This window comes from Pseudomyrmex gracilis, unplaced genomic scaffold (assembly GCF_002006095.1).
Source record: "Pseudomyrmex gracilis isolate BER0280 unplaced genomic scaffold, ASM200609v1 scaffold_59, whole genome shotgun sequence".
In the NCBI taxonomy this organism is placed as follows: Eukaryota; Metazoa; Arthropoda; class Insecta; order Hymenoptera; family Formicidae; genus Pseudomyrmex; species Pseudomyrmex gracilis.
Window position 1 is genome coordinate 752,103 of NW_018020643.1, and position 21,374 is coordinate 773,476.

General features: G+C 43.0%; 1 protein-coding gene across 3 annotated transcripts in view; it reads right to left on the reverse strand.

Moving 5' to 3' along the window:
* Positions 1 to 1,530: 1,530 nt before the first annotated feature.
* LOC109854064 (FERM domain-containing protein 5) overlaps positions 1,531 to 21,374 on the reverse strand; it is a 31,250-nt gene continuing 11,406 nt past the window's right edge. The window contains exons 4-12 of one of the 3 annotated variants that reach the window (XM_020426774.1): positions 19,983 to 20,159; positions 17,899 to 18,110; positions 14,353 to 14,508; positions 13,466 to 13,480; positions 12,944 to 13,032; positions 10,825 to 11,051; positions 9,957 to 10,124; positions 8,640 to 9,146; positions 1,531 to 7,227 (exon numbers count right to left, since the gene is read on the reverse strand). In XM_020426774.1, the coding sequence (XP_020282363.1) occupies positions 6,794 to 7,227; positions 8,640 to 9,146; positions 9,957 to 10,124; positions 10,825 to 11,051; positions 12,944 to 13,032; positions 13,466 to 13,480; positions 14,353 to 14,508; positions 17,899 to 18,110; positions 19,983 to 20,159 (1,985 nt within the window). In that variant the 3' untranslated portion in view covers positions 1,531 to 6,793. The remainder of the gene's footprint in view (positions 7,228 to 8,639; positions 9,147 to 9,956; positions 10,125 to 10,824; positions 11,052 to 12,943; positions 13,033 to 13,465; positions 13,481 to 14,352; positions 14,509 to 17,898; positions 18,111 to 19,982; positions 20,160 to 21,374) is intronic. The other 2 variants (XM_020426777.1, XM_020426775.1) reach the window with 2 other exon arrangements.

Consider the following 21,374-nt stretch of genomic DNA (forward strand, 5'->3'; position numbering starts at 1 on the left):
TCGCTGCGATGCGATCCTCACACCGGCTCTCGAATATAAATTAATAGAATAATTTCTGCCATTGTCTCTGCAAACAGATCAGAGAATCACGCGTTGTCAAATTCGTATTTAATTCAAAGAGAGACTGTACTTTGTTTATTTGATATCACACAAAAACTAACGAGAGCGTTCAATCTGTAATTTCGAAGCAAATTTAATTCGAAAATTGAAAATTAATTTTAATTATTTTCACAAAAGTAAAATTATGATTATTATACTTTTACAAGATATTTATACTTTTATTCTCTTTTTCTCTTTCGGTACTTCAATTTGTTTTTACTTTTATATCGCGTCTATTAGCTTCGAAAATGTCAAATATTTGTGTGTGCGTATGAGGTTTGTATTTATCATACATTAACGTACTGTGTGTATATAGAACACACAGTACATATCAGATTGTATCGCGTTAAGAGACTCGCAAAGTGCGACTTCGCGTCAAGATAATAACTCGTTCGTATGTTCTTGTACTTTACTTATCATTTAAATGTCCTCGCGCGGTGCCCTGATAGCGACCTTACAAGTGAAATCGGCGCGCGGCTCGACATGAAAGTTAATTTTACCACTTGTTTTGTACACATGTGTACACGCGTACGTGTATATATATATATATATATATATATATATGTATATATGTATATATATATATATATACACGTACGCGTGCGTACATACGTACATATTGACGTTACACGGCGCGACCAACATCAAACCCCCAATAGAACATCAATAACAGATGGCACGCTCCTTTCACGGACAAGGCAGGTGTAGCGATCCGCGTCGCGTTTTCTATCCACGCAGATTGCGTTAATTCAAGGCCGTCGGCGATTCACTTTCCACGGACGAACTCGTCCCAGTTTTCGCGGCCTCAGATATGGAAGTCAGATATGGAAGTCAGAAACGCATAATGAGTATCTTAACCCGCGCTCGGGTAATTAGCGGAGCGATTATTACAAGCTCTTCGTTGATTTTACGTCACAAAAGTTGAATATCGACTTTACTTTATTGTTTGAGCGATGCGATGCGAAAACAAAAGCGCCGCGTCGCTGTCGACGACTCTTCTCTGTCACTTGGCTAATTGCGACACATGTAAACGAGCGAAAGAATCGAGTCGGTGACGGATCGAGTTTTTAGAATCACGGCCTCTATGTGAATCATAATTACAGTCGCGCATTGCATTACGCGCGGTCATCCGCGATGATGCTTATTATCGACGAGACGCGCGATATCTTCTAGCTTTTAAATTGAACGAGTGACTAATTAACCGCGTTGATTTTTTATCATCACCGTCCCGATTAGGTCACTCCGTTGTCAGCTTCGGTATCGTTTTGAAAATATCGCGAGCGCGAATTTAAACAAATAGTAGATATCGAGCGATAACTCGGTCGCAAGTCCTAATTTGCACATTTCAAGTTTGCGGTTTCAGATCCAGGTAAAGTCTTTCAGGCGCGAAAAAGGAAATTGATTTTGCAAATAAATAACATACCCGTTGTCTGATTTGTGATTTATCTTTATTCGATAAAAGAATCGGAGATGCAAGTGTCAATTTTTGCTGTTTTTTTTTTTTAAGTGTGTGTGTTTACAAGAAAGCTATAAAACTCTGAATGAATATTTCTTTCATATGAAGTATGACTCTCCTCTCACACACACACAACACACGCACACAACACACACACACACACACACACACGCGTGTGTACGTTATAATACGAAATCTCGTCTGCGATCTGAAACGTCTCGTTTATTCATGCATGCGATACAAAATTTTTCAAAGGGCTATGTATAATAACAGATCAGAAGAAAAACGCTCTTTCCCTTTTTTTTTTTTTTTTTCACGTACTTGACTCTCTACATGACTGTTGTCCTCGCTACGATTTGCAAGCGTACAAAAAGTGTACATACGAATGGAGATTGTAGAAAGATTATCATCGTTAGTTTTTTTTAATTTTTATTTTTTTTTTTTTTTTGATTTAGCGCAGAGCTCCATTCTCGTCGTCGCGTCGGCCGTGTTTTTTTTTTTTGTTTCTCTAATTAACATCGCATTTTCATCACACACACTCACCTCGCCGCACATTTGTACACACACACACACACACACGCACACAATACGTGGTAATTGCTTTAGCCCTCCGTTCGCAATATTGTTATTCCCGCAATTGTGCCTGGTTCTTTCTTTCGCAGCACTACGGCGAATAAATATTAACAATACTTCTACGTATCATTAAATAAATATCTAACCAACTATGTAACTAACCCCTCGTAAAATAGACTATTAAAAACAATCCTACACAGACATTTTCTCACATCAGCGCGAAATTAAATATCTTAACAATAATTGACGATGTAAATTTTGTTTCAGCGTTGAATTTATGATCGCGCGCGCGTGCACATCAACAGGAGAATGTCGATAATTTCATAATTATCTAATTAAGAACAAATTTGCAATTTTGCGATGATTTGTCGGACGAGCGCGACCCTCATTAAATGTAAAGGTGCTAATTGCAATTACGCGGCGCGGCACGTTGTCATAAATTTACAACGAACGCAACACGCGCACAACTCGCTCGACTGATAATACGCGTCGCGTCGCGACATACATTGTCTTTAAATTATCATATCGCATTCGAAATGTAGAATTACGTAGTTTTGAAAATATATTATATATACAACTTCTCCCGCACCGAACAACGAAAGACAGACTACGGCTACTAAATGCATCTAAAAACAATTGTTGAGATTCTCTCGAATTTGAAGAGTTGTCGGCAAGATTAATACTGCGCCTGATGTTCTAAACAATACCGAAATGCGTCGCCAATAATGTAATTAGATTACAAACCGCATCTAAATTATACATGTATATATATATATATATGAAACGCACACACGTTCTTCTCGCACGTCACGTCTTCGATCGTTTGCACACGCAACAACCGCACGCACAGTCCGGCTAATCGTCTCACACTTTCAACACCGCAGATTTTTTTCTATTATATACAGTTACGCGCGCGCGCGCGCGCGCACGAATAACGAGTATCTATCAATTAACTTACGTTTACCGGGGAAGTTCTCTGAAAAATGTATCATCGCGCAGAATTGAAAAAACTTTGTCACTCTCAAATATTTCACATCTTATCACATCGCACATCATTTTTTTTCAACAAACAATCCTCCGTTTCTGCCTCATCAAACATTCCACACTTTAGACCGAGTGTTCACTTAAAAGTTTTTTTTATCCCTTATTGAAGCGCTTCCCTCGCAAGAGGTCGCGAACTCGCGGTAATTACAAATTAAAGAGATCCGCAATTTCGAATTCTCATGTTTTCCTTAGAAAAGAGTTTGGTTTTGTTTCTTTGCTTTTTTTTTAGAATCAACAGTCGCTCTCCGGTAAACCACCGCTCTTTTCGGTCCATTACATTACGGCGAACTCTCTTTTTTTGAAATATGTCCTTGCGAGTTTTATTATTGTGAAAGTCGTCTCTCCGGAAGAAAGAGTATTTCAGCTTTTGAGAATCGAAAAACCACGACAATTGCGAGAGTATTTTAATTTCGTTTAGTGTATCTGCTCTCTCTCTCATTGATTGCTTTCGGAGACCGACCTGGTGACCGACTCCCATTTCAAGTTTTCTTCTCTCGCGTGACTCTCAGTTCTCTTGTGTTACATCGGAAATGTGTGGCCCAGCAAGAGGATATATTTATTGATATTCTCTTATAATTTATAATAACTAGATTTACATTTGCAATTGACCTTCATTTGTTTTATTTATACAAGTAGCACGTCGCCCGTAGCGACTTCTTCTGCCCGAGACGCGCAATCGATCATCGTTCAAGTAACTCCAATTGAGATTAATCCGGTGACTCTCTTCGTTCCGTTCAGACGGCCGGAAATGCGTTTTTCGACATTAGAGATGGGCGACTAATTTTTGGTTTAGATCAGAAGCACATGGTACCGGCCTTCGTAATGTGTCCTCGCGGCGAATCGACACAATCAGCGAAAATTTCGCACATTTTCGCGCCCTACTGCCGGCGCATCGCGTGCTTCACACAGTTACGACTCTAATTTATTAGAGTCGTTCGTGCTCGGCCGACGACGTTCTGTTCGCGCTACATTAGGGAAATTTGTTTTCGAGCCAATAAAAACCCGGTTAACATCGTCCGACGCGAGCAGAAGAGCGCTACGCTTCGATGCGAAGATCGACATGAGAGTGAGTTTCATTGGTTTGCTCATAGATATTCTGTTTTTAATTCTGTGCTTTTTTTACTCGAGCTTACTTTATCCTGGCTCTTAGTTTTCCAGAGTGGATATTCATTAGCTCGAACGAATCCAACGATACGAAAGAAACAGCGTAGGCACTTTTAGGAAAAATGGCTGACTGAGAGAGACCGCATGTCCACTTGAGGGCAGAAACTCTATTTTTTTTCTCTCGAGAATCGAAATCACATACACGTGTCGATTCGCGTGTTGATCGGCAATAAAGTCGAAAGGAAATTGACAAAACTCTTGCTTCATCGATTTGAAAAACACTCAAGCGGACATAGCCAGTCTGAGACACACAAGATGAGTCAGGATCTGCCGAAAGAGGTGAAAGCACCTCTAAGATTTTCCGAAGAATCGTTTAAAAGCAAGTGAAAATCAAGAAACGAGAATTTTCAAAAAAAAAAGTCAGACAGTTTTGGTTTCTTTACAGATTTTTAATTTTAGATTTCTCGCTTTAATTTATTTGTACAAGACGCGAGAGGTGAAATCGAATTTTGCTTAAATTCACTCGCAAAGTTTGTTCACACACGCGCGTTTTATTAATTTCACAACCGGTAAAATTTCCGTCGAATGCAACGCGCAGATCCTGACAAATCTCACTTCTTCTCGTGAAAAGGAGAGAGATGATGGCTCCTCGTAATCGTACGAGAGTATCGAGAATATTTGCTGCACGCGCTGCGACGAGATATGTCACACTCCCGCAAGAATGAGGGGAGATGAGACGACGGACAAAGATGATGACGGTAACGCACATCAAAGCGCACCTACGCACATCGAGAACGCGTAAACAGACAGCGATTAAATCGGCAAGGAAGTTTTTTTTTTTTGTTTTTGTTTTATTATTTCTTTTTACGAATTTAAATGTTTGCCATCGACGACGCGATGTAACTTTGTCAACTCGTCTGTTTTTCCTGTACTAGAGCGCTGCACATACATATATGTCGTCTACAATTATCTACGACGAAACGACTGTTATTTTTGTTCGTTGACCGACGTTTAAAATAAATCTATATAAATCCCTTAACTAATTCTCAGCGGAGTCTCGTCAAAGAGACGGACTTGTTTTTTTTTTCTTTTTTTTTTTTATTACACATATTACACATCCGCTCTTCTCTGTGTACACGCGCTCTTTCTTCCGTCCTCTCACAGTGTCTAAAATATCTTTGTCTGTTATTATATCAGCGCGTTGCGCCGCGCTGCGTATTTTATCTCTTGTCGCGTTATCCGCGGCGCGCGGAGAAAGTCACGCGTCCGAAAAAAGAACACTCTTGTGTGTCCGCACACACTCACACACACATACACACATCCTTTTCATGATAATAGGGTAGGCCATACGATACACCCGGTAGCTCGGCACCAACCATCCATTCCGTTGAATTCGTGACGAATAAAATCGAATTCTCTCCTCCAACGGTCGAAAATACGTCCCGTATATCGTCGTCCGCTGATTTTTAGTATCGGCGTGTACGATTAAAACTATACACGTTACAATGAATGTGATATGAGAATACAACGATTACAACTTCATGCAATATTATTCAATGAAACAAATTTTCATTTCAAAAACCAGAGAAATAAGTTTCTCAATGAAAATTGTTTTCAACCACGTTTTTATAAATATATTTTTAAAATCTTCTAAATTTTACAATTTACTTTTGTTATTTGTTATATTTGTATTTTGTTTTCTTTTAATATTAAACAAGTATATATGTACATTAGTGACATTTCCCTATTATTTTTCACGGGCGAGCAACGCGTATTTTCGCGCTGAGACCGCGTTTCTCCGACTAAATTCAACATTTGTAAAATAAATGCGCGTGCGAACTTCTGGTTCCGCATTTGTGTGAAGAGACGAGGCGACCGAGTAGCGCGGCGACTCACGTAGCCAAGCGCGAGTCTCCTCTGAAATAAAATATCTGACCGTAAGCGTCTCTCTTTTTCACGAAACACGCACGGAGACACGAAAGTAGAACGCGCTATTTTACATACATACATTGTGTGTGTTCGTTCACGATTAAGTACAGCTTTTGTACAAGTTTTTTTTTTTTACAAAACAATTCAAATCATTTCTTTTTTGTCGCTCGAATTTTAATAATAAACAGATGTAATTCCGACCTCAGACCTTGTACGGATCCTCTCAATACTTTTCGTCTCTCTTCTTCTTGTTTCCGGCCTGGCTTCCGACAAACACTCTCGAAGCACTCGCACTCGTGCGATCAAGCTGCGACGCGACGGCGCGCAACGAAGGGAGGCTGAGGCGGAGAGGATGAAAGGGAAAAAGGCGCACGTTCTTTTTTCCGCGACTGGGGGCCAGTAAATCTCTCTAGTCACGAGTCCCGTCCGCGACTTGGCACTGAAGAGAGAGAGAGAGAGACAGAGAGAAAAAGAGAAAGAGAGAGAGAGAGAGAGAGAGTAAGAGAGACAGAGAGAAAGAAAGCTAGAGATAGAGAGAGGCTACGCGACGACGTAGGACGACCTCGGCCCGGTCATCATCTTGTCGCATCAGAATAGGCCGAGCTTGGTCCGCAGGAACTCCTTGATCGGAACGTAATACTGGCTCCTTAAGGCCACCATTTCCGGCGTTTTGCGCAAGCTATTGAACAGCGTCGTATCCGTCTCGAATACCAAGACCGTCACGATGAACAGCACCGTGATTGTCAGCATAAACACCGGTATAAAGAGCCTGATAACGTGCAGGCTTTTGCGTCGAAGCTTGGCCGTGGCCGCGACACGTCGACCCGCGTGATGACGCTGCGGATGCTGTTGTTGCTGCTGCAAGCACAGCTTCGAGTTCTGCAGCTTTTGCATCTTGGGTACCGGCGTGACCGAACGGCTGTGCGGTTTGCCCGAGGCGTCCAGCAGTTGGCTCTCCGACGAGGAGTGGTCGAAGGAGTCCCTGAAGTAGTAGTCGTTTGCCTCGCCCTCGTGCTGACCGACTGTAACAGAAAGTTTGACGATCGATGCTATATCGGTCGATTGCGTCAGCGAAAAAAACGATCCGCGAGCAACGAGGACGCATGGTGCGGAGGAGATTCCGACGGTCCGAGGCTTTGAGTCGCGTTCGTGGAGCTAAAGTCCTATTTATAGCGTAAACTGTATTTTGTTTTGCTTCATCGTTTTCTCGTAGTATCTTTAATTTTCAAAAAACTTCATAAAAGAGATGCGAGAAGAGAGAGAAAAGGAGAAAGAGAGAGAATGTTTGTGGATTGTTGTTTTCTTTTTAAATAAATCTACTATAAATTTATGCGCGCAACAAAAACACAAAACACTCGAACTGTCAAGGTTGCTATTTTTCCTTCAATTCTATGTGCACAAACGCGACGGAACAAATATCTATCTCGAGCGCTATGTACGTTCGCCGCTGTACGTATATACATATACGTAAAATCGGGTTAGGAAAACGTACGACATAGAATGATATAATTCTCTTCGGTACTTTCTCTCTTGAAAACTTATGCTAAGTATCTCTTTACGACGTAGCGCGCTATGTAACGGAACGGAATACTTCGCGAATGCAAACAGGAGGAGTATTATTTTCGCGCGCATAAATTTATAATTGAAAATTTGCTCAAGAAATACATTTAAAAAAATTTACTCACCTGATACACTCAACAGATCGATATTTCTCACGAGTTTTTTCATTCTCTCACGCTATTTTATTTTGTTTCTACAGCAAAGTGTAAGATAATCTCCTCGCTTTGTGTCTCTGGATCGTAATTTCAAAAATTGTTTGTGTAATTAAAAACAAAGAGAGAGAGAGAGAGAAAGAAACTTTAGAGAAGAGAAAGATCGGCGTGCACAACAAATAAAATCGATCTCCACGAACCGACCGACGCAGAGGAGAGACGACTTGATTCGTGTTTACAGCTTTACACACATGCACTTTCTCCCGCAATGATAATTGCACGTATCTATGTATGTACAACGTTTCAAACTACAACAGCACTTCACCGAGATCCGACCGTTGTACCAGACTCGACTTGGCTACGTGACAGAGAGAACTCTCGCGGAATTCTCCGAGTACTCGCGGCAGAAGAGTCGCCCCGATATACAAGGCCAATTGATCGAGCACTACGGTCCAACTCGAACTCTACCGAGAACAACGTGTCGGATGTGTCTCGGTTTATCAACGTAACAGGCACAAGTCCCATGCAAACCAGTGTGGAAGCGTAACGTAAAGAGAGATGAGAGGAAATAAAGAAGCGAAGTCGAACATACACGCAGGAGGAGAGGGTAACTGACAGAGGAAGATAGAAATAGAGAGAGAGAGAGAGATAGAAAAAGAAAGAGAGAGGAAACAAAACGCACTTCTCTCGCGTTTCACTATTTCGCGGATCGCCTCGCTTACCTGCTGCTTCCTGGCGCTTCGCGCGATCGAATCCGTTCAACAGTCCCGCGCAACCGTTCATGGCAGTCTTGATCGATGTTGTGGTCCCACGGCTTACCTCGCCGTCGAGCTCGCTTACCTCGCTTACGCGCGCCTTACCCTCGTGCGCGGCGGAGGAGCTGCTGCTTCTGATCGGCGGGCGTCCATTGGCGCTTGCCGGCGCCTTCGAGCTCTTGATTATCAGCGCGGTCGACCGCACCACCTTCGGACTTCCCTCGTTAATCAGGGCGTTAATGCGCTGTCGCACGACGTGCTCGATGTCGCGACCGGCCAGCTCGTCCGAGTCTATCACTATTTTCTGACTGTACAACGGTTGCGGTCGGTTCAGCGTGCTCTTGGGGAATTTCAGTTTGGCTTTCGCACGGTTTGTGGTGATGGTGTTGGAGGTGGTGGTGGTGGTAGTGGTGGTGGTGATGGTAGTAGTAGACGTGTGGGTGGCACTCGCATGCGTATCATTTTCGTCTACGGCTAAAAGAACAGAAAGAAAAGGAGAAAACAAATCAACCGAAGGTTCTAAGAAGCCAAAAAAGCGGCGGCGGCGGCGGTTGCGGCAGCGGCGGTCATAAAAAAAACAGGGAAGAGGATATGTTGGCGCTTACATAAGTGCGCGTCGCTGGCGCGTCACCCGATGCACGGTGGCTTCTCGCGACTTGGCGACGCGCGAGCAAGCGCCCGATTTTTATTTATGTATAATTTTCAATTCAAAGCTTATTTTTCCTGTTTCAAGAAATTCTATGCGCACATGCGAAAGTATTCAAGAACACGTTAATTTATTCTCGCGCTACTCATCAGTGACTTCGCAACTTCCTTTCTGATATCTCTTAGGATTTTTGTTTCGGTTTTTTATTTCTTTTCAAGACGAGGACACCGAAAGGTTACTTCACTATTTTTCGGACAAGCGAGATTTTGCACACACTATCGTTATGTACTTGGCCATGCACTAATTTCTATATATATGTATGTCAAGAACGCTGAGTGTAGTTTTCTTACGGAGATTTCCTCAAACGCAACTACCAGTTCGACGACTAAAAATAGTAAAAATACACTTGTCTCTTGCTCAAACTAGGACGCAAGCTTCAAGAATATTATGTAACGGATCAATGGTGTATCGCTGCCGTTCGCATGCGGACGCGGGGACGGAGAGATTTCAACGGGAGAATTCAACAACGTTTCAAAAAAAAAGAAGGAACAGAGAGAGAGAGAGAGAAAGAGAGAAAGAGAGAGAGAGAAAGAGAGAACAGGAAAGACGGGATGACAACATGGCCGATCACAACTAACCGTTGTTTCTCCTGGCGTGAATCTCTTGGTCCTCGGATACAGTCTCCAGTAGGGGCAAGGTATTGTCTGGACAATAGGGCGAACTCAGCGGCACCCCCGCTCCGCCCTCCAGCATCCCAGCGCCATCCAGGCCCGCGCTGTGACAGCTACGTGGTAGGCTGGAGTATCCTAGAAATGTGACACGTGTCTCAACGGTGTATTCATTAGCGTCCATTAATTAGGTGATGGAGTCCGACTTCCATGACTCAGACAGTCAGATGCGAAGAGACTAATAAGAGAGACGTCGAGTTCGAATCTAGATAAATACATGGAAGGTGAACCGAATCTGTAATCAGCACGTCTCCAATTGGCGCTTATCGATTCTTTCTTAGTCCGCTTATACATTTTGGTCCGTAATTACTTTTTACTCCCGACATTACGGCAGAATTAATTTGGATTTTTTTACGGCAACGTTACAGTCTTTCAGTTGGCGAAAACTCTTGAAAAAAAAAAAAAAAATTGATAGGTCTTTAAAGTGCCAATTATTGGACTTGAAGTGCCGATCAACACCGAGTGTTTTACCCCACATCCGAATATTTTTTCACGTAAAATCAATTCTTCTCGCAACTCGTTGCGAGGAAGAAATTAATTAATTAATCAATTAATATCACAATCTTCGCGGAAGAGCATTTTGCTTGTTGGTCTTACGAAAACTACTGTAGAAAAAAAAAAAAAACAAAGATGCGTCGCGCGCGCGCTGTGATTCAATATCATAATATGTTCCATCGCGCGAAAGTATATTCTTCATACGTAAACGTGAAATATGAGGAAGATGATAGGTCGGAATAAATTACATTCGTCGGGAGAAGAAAAAGAAGAAATAACTCACGTATTTCGACGAGGTCTTGGCTCGGCGTGCTCGGCGTAGCCGGCACGCTGCTGGCTTTTCTTCTCAGACACGTTGTCTGGCAGCGTTGTATCGGCGGCTCTTCCTTCCGGAGCGGTCCTGCCTCCTCCAGAACCTCCTTTTCCGTTCTTCCGGTATACTTGAACTTGTATCCCCAGGAGAAGATGGAACCGCCGCTCACTACCGGCGCGTCCGACGCCCTCGGCAAGCTGCGCACACAACCGAATTTCTCTCTCTCTCTCTCGCTCTCTATTGTACCTCCCGATTAAATTACTCAAACTTCGGGCCGCTTAATCAGCAGTCAGTAATTACGCGCATCGGCAAAAACGTTCGTAAAATGTCTTCGACGCGCACATTGGCTAGTGTGTGTTTTCCGACCTCGCTTTTGTCGATAAATGCGCGTTCGACGCTTTACGCAGTTCACGTAAAGAATTTTCGCTGACAAATGAACGCATTTTGTTGACAAAAGTGAGGTAACAATAACCGCGCCATTGTATTGGCGGCGTTTTTGTTCCGTTCGTGTTTTAAATCGTCAGAATGTTTTACGCGGTGTCGCGCAAACAGCTGAAAAAAAAAAAAAATCCTTATCGAGAAGCAGGATTTTTCTCGCTCCGGGATTCAACCGGAAATGGAAATTTATACGCTCGCCTACGAATTTATGGTTTTTACGACGTAAGGAACTGGTCCGCGCGCTGGTCTCAGCGATCGAAACCGATGTGCTTACTCGCCGCCGCAGGCGACGTTATAACCCGTTGCATTTCGGAAAGACCCGTGGGAATTTGACTCGCCTTGCCCTATGGGCGATTCCTATATTGATCAATTTGTAAAATTCATCTTGTGCAACATTCCCGAGATTGATTCTGAAACCTGTCGGTCTCAATGACGTTTGATTGCGACCAAACGCGCGCGATTTATGCAAATCTTGTTTCATTAGACGCGCGGAAAAAAACGTCTGAGTTTCGACTGTCTACGTCCTACTTCGATAAAAAAAATCTGATATCCTCACACCGTCGGGATTCGTAAAATATTTTCTTTCTTTTGCACGAAATATAGAATTGACGCAAAAATCAGCTTCCGACTGAAACCGCGTTGATTTAAAGCGCGTGTTCAAAACAAATTTGCGAGAGCACTCACCGTAATTCACCAAGTTTCGACGTTTTCGACACGAAAGTGCTAACGAGCTTGGATAACACAAACGGCACCCGCTCGTCTAACGAGCGACAAAGCAACTCCCGCGTCAAGTTCAACAACTAATCGAATAAGGGTGCGTTTTTATCGGATTATTCCAACCCGCGTGTAATACAAGATTACGTGTATTTTCCCATCCCCCGCTCCCACGTGTATAAATACGCGTGATGATGGTGGTGGTGGTGGTGGTGGTGGAGGTGAATACGTGGCCCGTTTTGCCCGAGCGACCCGGTTTTTAACTTTATAAACGAGCGATCGTTCGTTTCGATTATCCATCAAAGTTTGCGATGGAAAACGTTAAATTTCTGGCCTGGCACAGGAAACCCGAGCGTCGGCAATATTTTCAGAAAACGGATGCATCTTTTACGGGCCACTTTACGGGCCTTCCTTCCCCCCGTTTGCTTATCTCGGAAATTTCGATGGAGTCGCGCGCTTGCAATTCCGGCAAGCGCTTGCATTCGATCGAGTTTCAATTTCAACCACGCAAAAAAAAAAAAAACAACTTGCGCTCAAATTCGCAAACGGCACGACGAATGTCGCTCGCTCGAAATTTTTTCCGTGCGAGAAAATTTGTGGATTCTCGGTGAAATTCGCAAAAATTTATCGTGAAAAAATTTCGCGCAACGTCACGTTAAGTCACGCGATACACGCGTGTGACCGTCCGAGAGAGTAAGAGTCGTCGTCATTGAGAGAGAAACAAGTCGTGTACTTGTGCAAACATTGTCTCGCGTATATCTCGTGGTTTGTGCAGCGGCGAACAGCGTAAATTCGTTGCGCGTGTTTCTTAATTAGGGAAAAACGTTTCTTCCAGCGGAAAGCGCACGTGTAATTTAGACCAAGAGAGAGAGGAAGGGGGGGAGGGTTAAATCTCCGTTTCTCTTGCTGGAGAACAAGAGAAAAAACATATACTCACGTAAAAAACAGCATCTGCTCAATGGCGCATCTCCACACGTGGCGACAGTTCGTTGCCGTGGGACATTTGTAACCGACGAGATGCTTTTTCTAAAAAATCACACGAAGACTCGAGTAATATCCGTCACATCTTGACGTTGCTCGTGTGTTGATGAAACAAAACTAACTCTAATATATAAAAATGGGGTCAGATGCGAGCACAGACAATGTTGAATCTCCTCGCCCAAATATCGAACGTTAATACCGAAACACATTTCGACCCCTAGTCGCTTGACAAATAAACGTCGCGATAACAACTGACGCGATTGGTAGATAATCGTAAGTTATATTCGTTCTCAAAATAAACAACACGGGTTTTTACTTTCGTCGGAACAATACAACGACAACGTGTGAAAAACCGAGTTTTGAGTATAATTTCAAGCGAACTTGAAATTATACTCATTTTCTTTATCTTTCTCACGTTCCAAATCTAATGCACGTTGCACGGTTCAAATTCAGCGATTAAAATCGATCTTGAACTCACCTTTGTCCTTAAGTCCTGCATGAGAGAGAGAATATAACAGGATTACTTAACTTCTCACGTAACGTCTGACGTGTGTTGGCGTGCGCATATCGCACGCGTGTGTGCATGCTGCACGCAACGTCGTTTGCACGAGCGCGCGCATTTCCATGCGCGCGCGATTATCGCGTGAAGGGTAAGTACGTAGTTTGCTCAAAGATATTTAGAAAACAAAATCTCTCGTCAAGATAAAAAAAAAAACATCTTTTCAAGGACCTTCCGAGGGCATTTAGAAAAATTATATTTAATGTAAATTATGTGAAGAGAGAGCGCGTCTGTGCAAAACAGACTATCTCGAGATGAGAAACAACGAGCGAATGTCGATGTAAATAAACGCCGGCCAGTACTTGAAAAGTACTTGAAAATATTTAACACAAATCGCTGTAAATTTTTGTTGTTCCATGTGTGTGTCTCATCTCTACGTTGCAAATATTTATATTAAATGCACGCAATAAAGTTACCATCAATTAAGCAAATATTACTGGGAACAGATATAATGAACAAATATAATAAACCGAAATATAATTTGCGCTTCGAGTCCTTCTCTGTTTACTTCGAATCCATTCGGAAATAACAAACTACGCGCGTATATTCGCGGATATTTAAAAATACAACACAATGTTATTTTCACGTTTATATAAAGTGCGAAGTTTTAATGCCAGGGATTAAAATCCAACGAGAAAACTACTGCGTGTTTTAAATACTACATATTGCGCGTTCAAAAGAGAGATATACAACCGGGGAGAAGTTGAACCCCCATGTAAATTGCGTCGCGTATAACGTAAAATCGCATCTGATAAATCGCGGCAACTTTAGCGCGTGCAATCTGCGCGTATCGCACCGCTCCTTACCTCATTTATCGTCACGTGCACAATAAACATCTTTCCTTCGAAATTGATCTTCTGAACTTCCGACCAGCGGAATTGTTGTATCTTCCGTGAGTCTTGGAAAGTAAGGATCCCGCTGTGGTTGATGCCAAGATGAAGTTGCGTGCCCTTGTCAGGATCCTGCGAACCGTTGCGCGTCGCATTTTATTTTTTAATCAAAAAATCGTTATATTGTAAAACTAGTTCAAAAAGCGTTTTCTTTATTTTTATATTTTCTCGAAGTCGAAAAAAATTTGATCAGTAATCCTAGAAAAAGCGTGTGCAAACTAGCTGTGTCATAATATATTATAATATATAACATATAATAATAATAATAATATATTAAATAATATATATTATACATATAATTTATTATAAATTTATGATGTTATACTTTATATTATATATTATAAATATTATATACATACTACCGTAAGGTCACTGACCTCGGTCGCGTGACCGCGGCGGGGTCACTGACCTCGGCCGCGCGGCCTTGGCGGGGCACTGCCCTCGGCCGCGCGACTTTGGGGGGGGGGGCGGTCACTGACCTCGGTCGCGCGACCGCGGCGGGGTCAATGACCTCGGTCGCGTGACTGCGGTGGAGTCACTGACCCCGGCCGCGCGACCGCGGCGGTGTTACTGACTTCGGTCATGTGATTACGGTATACATATATGCGTATGTGTGTGTATTATATATAGATATAGAATATTACATATAATATATATAATATTCTCTTTTTTATCCTTTTCCCTGTCACGTGACTTTAGTCATATGTTGTTTTTCCACTTCTCTCTCACTATTTTTTGAGTTTGATTTTCATGCGTTATTTCTGACATTTCTCACATGTGTATTACATGGTTTATAAGACGTATATACTATCTGTCATCGCGGTGACAGGTTGTGTTCACTGACAACACGTTAAATAAAAATAACAATAGCGTGCGCGTAGCGCGCGCCTGTGTTGTGCTAGTTATTTTAAATTGTTGTTGTGTCACTTTTTGCGTCACATGTGAACAATTCGCGAATTCCAGCTTGTTAGCAGAAACTTCAGATTTCTTTGTTTCAATGTTTCTTTCATACGATCATTTGTTTCTATTCTCCAACAAGTGTGTTAGATACAAAAGGAGGACGAGTGATGATCTTTTCGCGGCGAGCAGGTGAAAACACCTCGTCGGTGATGGAAACGACACGGCGCGGGCGAACAAACAACGTCGACGCAACGCGCCGTAAAAGTGGCATTTTCCTTTAAACGGAAGACAGTTGCGACAGTAGGTTGGTGGGCCGCGATTATTTCTCAGCGAAAATGTCAGCATCCCCGAGCCAGGAAGCGAAAAACCAATAAACGACAAGAGGCAACACCTCGCGCTCGCGCCTTTTGCGACGAAAGAGCAATGAAATGTATCGCGACGAATAATAGGACACACACGCGAGCGTGTGTCTTTTTATCCTCCGCGATACAAAACGCGAGAGAGATTACTGTGCTCGCGAGTGCCTCTTTGTGCGAACGTCGTAGTTTCAGTGTATTTGTCAGCGAGAGAGTATCTCCGGCGGAAGATAACGAAAACGTAATTTCAATAAACGCCATCGATCGACCGAAACGGTTTAATTAAACAATAGGCGGGCGCTCGTATCTTCGCGATGAAAATAACCATTTTATCGATATGTGCTAAATCGAAAATTGAAAATTTATTTTGTAAAAGGTATGTCATCTCTCTCTCTCTCTAAATCTTCTGGTCTCTTTTTCTTTAGAATTAGTTTCTAAAATTGATTTAGAATTTTCCTCTCTAAGTTAAAATAACCTCATCCTCTCTTAACTAATTTGTACTCAAGTATCCAAATCGTACAATAGACTCCTTGATGGGAATATTCTCTCTGATAGGAATATTCTCCTCTATCAAGTGATGGACACGTAAATTATGTAACAGCTAAACTAGCCGACTTCCAGCTTCGGTCTGGTCCTGTGCGTAAAGCATAACGCGGATCTTCCTTATCAATGGCTTCCAATTTTGAAGGATTTGCTTTCTGACTTAGGGAAGCCGAAGGGAATGCTTTGAATACGCGCAGCGTCCGTATATCACAGTAACAAGCGGATAAAGATGTTTGAAATGAATCTTCATTCGGTTGTCGATAGGGAGAACCGTAAGCGATTCGCTTTCATGGAAATTCCGTAGGAAGGGGTTGCGCTCCTCGTTTGAATATCAATAAACGCTGTTTCATATCCCGCGTTATTGGACGAAATGTCGGCGGGCATGAAATCCCGTTTATCTTTCAAAACGTTTTTTATATCTTATCGAGATTCATTCAATGGGAAATAAAATCCGTATGCAAATTGAAACTATCTCAGAAATTAAATGAGAACTCTTCGTGATGCGTGCGATTTGAATAAATTCACATCGCGTGGTGAGTGCGCGCGCGCGTGTGTGTGTGTGTGTGTGTGTGCAGTGACTCGGAGATTGGCAACTGTGCACTGCTTGCGGCCAACAGCTGTCCGCGCGGGTAATGAGCGAAGAGAAGAAAAAGAAAACACGTTGAGCGTAAAGAGGACCGACATGCTCTCGAGTGTAATCTTCTGCCGCACAAATTCTTTCATTCAAACATAAATTTTTCTCACAATGAAAAAACACAACAACTGGCATTTAACATTTTCTGTTTCCGAACAAACACAAAGAGGGAGAAAAATAAACCGGTTATGAACTCTTATCGAGACATATAGGCGGGATATACGACTTATATCCGGCAATGTACGACTACATTTTGTCGTGCTCAGATTTATCGATGAGTCGAACCATCAATTTCAAAAGTCGTGATCGAGGCCTCGTTACTCTTCTTCTCTACTCCAATTGCGATCTCTTTATTCCCCGGGAAGACTGAAGCAAACTACTCCAAATATCAACAAACCGAGTGAGGGATTATCTCCTGAACGTAACGACTTGTTACATGACAAAACAGTGAAGTCGAATATCGTTGATTAAACAAATATTTATCGAAGTGATCAGATCACTTGTGTGTTTACGTCAAATTAACAAATAAACCGACCGACCGTGAATTTTCAAGCAAACAACGCCGTGCCGGGGGAGGATTGCGACAACTCATTCACGTCAAAGAATCACGCAAAGAGCACTTCGCTCTGCTGAAAAAAAAAAAACTCTCGCGCGCGGTGCTTTATCAAAGGATAGCAGTGTGGTATAGATTAAAATGCCGGAAATAAAAAACAGACGCGCCATTAGCATCACGAAAGGAAGGTCGCAAGAACTCGCTCGCTGCGACCTAGCGCACGCTACCGACACGCTAGCTATCGTTCAAGTTTGTTTTCGAATGTCTACATTATTTTTATTGATCGCGAAACGACATCCCGCTCGTTTTCTCCCGACGGAGATCTTTCTCCAGCGTTTCGACTCGACGAGAGTTTCCGGACGCCGTGCGGAACGTTCTAGCGGAACAAAATAGAAACTCGCAGAGATAAATGGAGAGAGAAAAAAAATTGAATTTTTGAGATGAGAATTCTGAACACATCGCTAGTGAAAAATCACCTTGACCGGATGCGGATCGACCGCGTACGTATCCAATTGTGACGCTATCCTGAGGAAGTAGTTCTCCGCCTGTTCCGGTGTGAATCCCTTCACCTGAGTCTGATGTATGTCCATCGCCTTCTCCTCGATCGTCGGGGTCTGCGTCTTGAGTAATTTGTGCTCGGAGATGTAGTTCCCATCGTGAATTTCGGGATCATAATCGCCCAATTCACCTGAAAACAAAACAACAACCGAAAGAGAAAGAAGAGCGTTTGTTTATCGACAGCACGAACTAATTGCGGGCTGAAAAGACAATTCGACTTTATTGTAAAAAAAACAAAAAGGATAATCAACTTCGCGTCTCTCTCTCAATCGTTGGAATTTCCCAAACCTAAGTCATGCGGGTTTTGCGTGACACGAAGACAAACGTTCGACGAGGGTAATTATCGGGAGTAAGTTGCGAGGCGGACACTTCGAAAAACGATCGGCATTTATCGCGAGCCTCGCCGCAACTCAATCGTCTAAATAAATCGCTTGTCGAAAGACGAGCGTTGCTCGCGAGCAACGGATCTGTCGGAGACAAATGAGACACGTGTGGGAGGGAAAACAGATTTCGCATAAAATAACAGATGAAGGCAGTATCTTTGACGCGAAGAGACCAGTTTACACGTTAGCGAACACAGGAAGAGAACGTTCGGCTTGGTTGAAAGACGCCTGTCGTCAAGGTCAATAGAAATCCGCCGAGAAGAAAGAACAGTTTTTCTTGCGGTCACACGATGCACTTCGCGCCGAAAGGTGAACGGTCTTAGAATTGATGGTCGATGACCCAATTTTTAATACGACGACGACGACGACGAGTCGCGATCAAGTCACGATGGAAAGTGGCGGGTCAATTCGTCGAACCGTTACGTAGTTCTCAACAATGAGATCGCGACAAAAGGTTGAATCCACATTTGCGCAAGGAGGAGAAAGAGAGATCGAAAGGTTACTTTCCAGACACTTACTCGAATCATAATCGAAGATTTCATAAATAGATAGACGTATTTCTCTCTGAAAACCGCGGCAGACCAAATTCACATTCTGTGAAACGCGCTATTATTTTAAATTGAGAAGAGGAACGTGTAAAAAAATACTTTTTACAAATAAACGAGAGAAATAAAAGAAGGCCAGTGGGAGCTGGCGAATTAAAAGAATGACTAAAGTTTAATTGGAAACTGAGCGTCCGACTTAGATCTTCAAATTGAATTTAACTTCGAATTGCGTTAATTCACACGTTAAATAAAAAATATTTTATATTTTTGCACAGCCATCGGTTCTTGCTGGCGTTATTGTTTGCTCGAATACCGAGAGAGCCGCGTGCAATTTATATACATTTGTTACATTCGAAGATAATTTTTGCGAAAAGCGCGCTTCTTGAAAATTTCACAAAGTTTCGTCGCTGAATGCGAAACGAAGGTCTCTCTCCCCTGTCATTTTGTATATTCGCGACTTGCGTCGCGACGATCGATAGGCAACGATCAGGAGGGAGGGTAATACACGGTGGTGACCGTGACAGGTCTCCAGTTGGAAATCCTGAATTATGAGAGTCGAGATAAAGGAATAAATTGACCGAGCGCGCGCGTATAAAATGGAGAGAAGTTGAACTGGAGAATCGACTGACGCCACGTACCGTCGGCCGCATTGTTCGCGAATTCGGTGTCTCTGGGTACACACACACACATACACACGCGCATGTATAGATATTCAGAAGCGGGAGAGAACGACTATGTATTAATGCGTTTTTTACTCGCGAGCTTGTTTGATTGAAATTTTTAAAATTTTTATTACATTTGCGAACTTTTGGCTTTTATCGCGCGTCGACGTAAAATCTCTCTCTTTCTCTCTCATTACGGGGACAAATAAATGGTTACTTTTTATTTTATCTAGAAAACAAACGAATGTGTGAAAGATGAAAAAGAAATCGATTTAACAAATTGCCGCCACCGAACAAATTTATCAATTCTCGCGTTCCTTTCTCTCGTCAAAACGGGAGGATATGCGGAAAAGATTTTCACCACGCCGGTGACGATTGATTACAATAACACGCAAAGTACGCAGGAACTTACTTTGCACTATGCACGCCACCAGCAGCGCTGCCTCGCCGGGGCTGCAACACAAACGTCCGTAAAGAAGGTCCCTCTTGAGCTGCTGGTAAACTTGATACCTGGTGATCTCCTCTTTTAGCCGCAAAGGATCGGGCGGGTAGAATTTCACGCGGAAGCAAAGCACAATCTCATGCATGTCTGGAACACACACACGCGCGCACGCTCGCAGTGAGAGGCAGGATGCTGCGTTTTTCGCGCCGCGGATCGGTGTCCTCCGCCGACACGCACTAAATAACTTGTCGCGATTTATACGCACACACTTCAAATACGCGTGTGAAGAAAAAGCGCAACGAGAGAGAAACTCGCGCGCGTTTCACAAAACATACGACACGTAATCATACGTTTTCTCCGGTTGCGCTTTTTTCGCTACAAAAAAACATTCCGTGCCTGCAAACGTCTAACGAGCGACATTTTCTTCCGCGACAAAATGTAATTAGCTGCAATTTTTGTCGTTTTTTTTTTTTTTTTAATTCCGTGCGCGCGGCGTTTACCAAAAGCAGTCCGTCCCGACCGGTTTTACGACTCGATATGTGCGCGGATATAATCGATCGTTTCTTTTCTCGTAGAACGACGAATCGATACATGGCGCGATAACACGGAACGCGGAGAAGCTCGTTCGAGAAAATAATAAATATACGCGATTGATAAGTATCCGAAAAAACGACGTACGGATAGCGACGGCGCGTATCGCATTGCTCTATTATGTTCTTCGGAGGAACAAACGTGCTAAGGCTCGTTATCACGCGTGTAATGTTGACGAAATTCGTGTCAATGGCAACGCGACACCGTGTCGTTTCGGTTGCTTGTCGCGAGAAAAAATATTTACGAGAACTCGCGCGTCGAGTTTTGACACGAGAAATCACAACTGTTATCGAGAGCGGCTGCGTAAGTAAAAACGAACGTTCGCGGAGAACGCGATATCGTGTGAGAGTTATTTTCTGCTATAAATGAGAGAAAACAACTGGCGCAAATATAGTGTGTATACGCGAGCGATGCAAATCGGTCTTTACACTCGAAGATAATGCGTGACGCGTCGCTGTCATCTCCGCGGGGTTGCGATCTTCATACATATGTCTCTATATACGGCTTTCGTTCTCCTGCCCCGCGGATATATAAAACACTTCCGCGGTATATTCTCTCGACTGTTGTTGAGCAAATCGAGGCGAATTGAAGTTAATCAGACGCCCGATATTGTGTCGCGCGCTCTTGCGAGGGTATCGGAGAGCAAAAAAAAAAAAGAGAGAAAAAGCGCTTTTCGTCGATGAAGGACGACGTCACGTAAATATCGATGTTAAAAATCGCGAGCACTAAAATCAACAGGTACACACACACACGCGCACGCGACAAAGACGA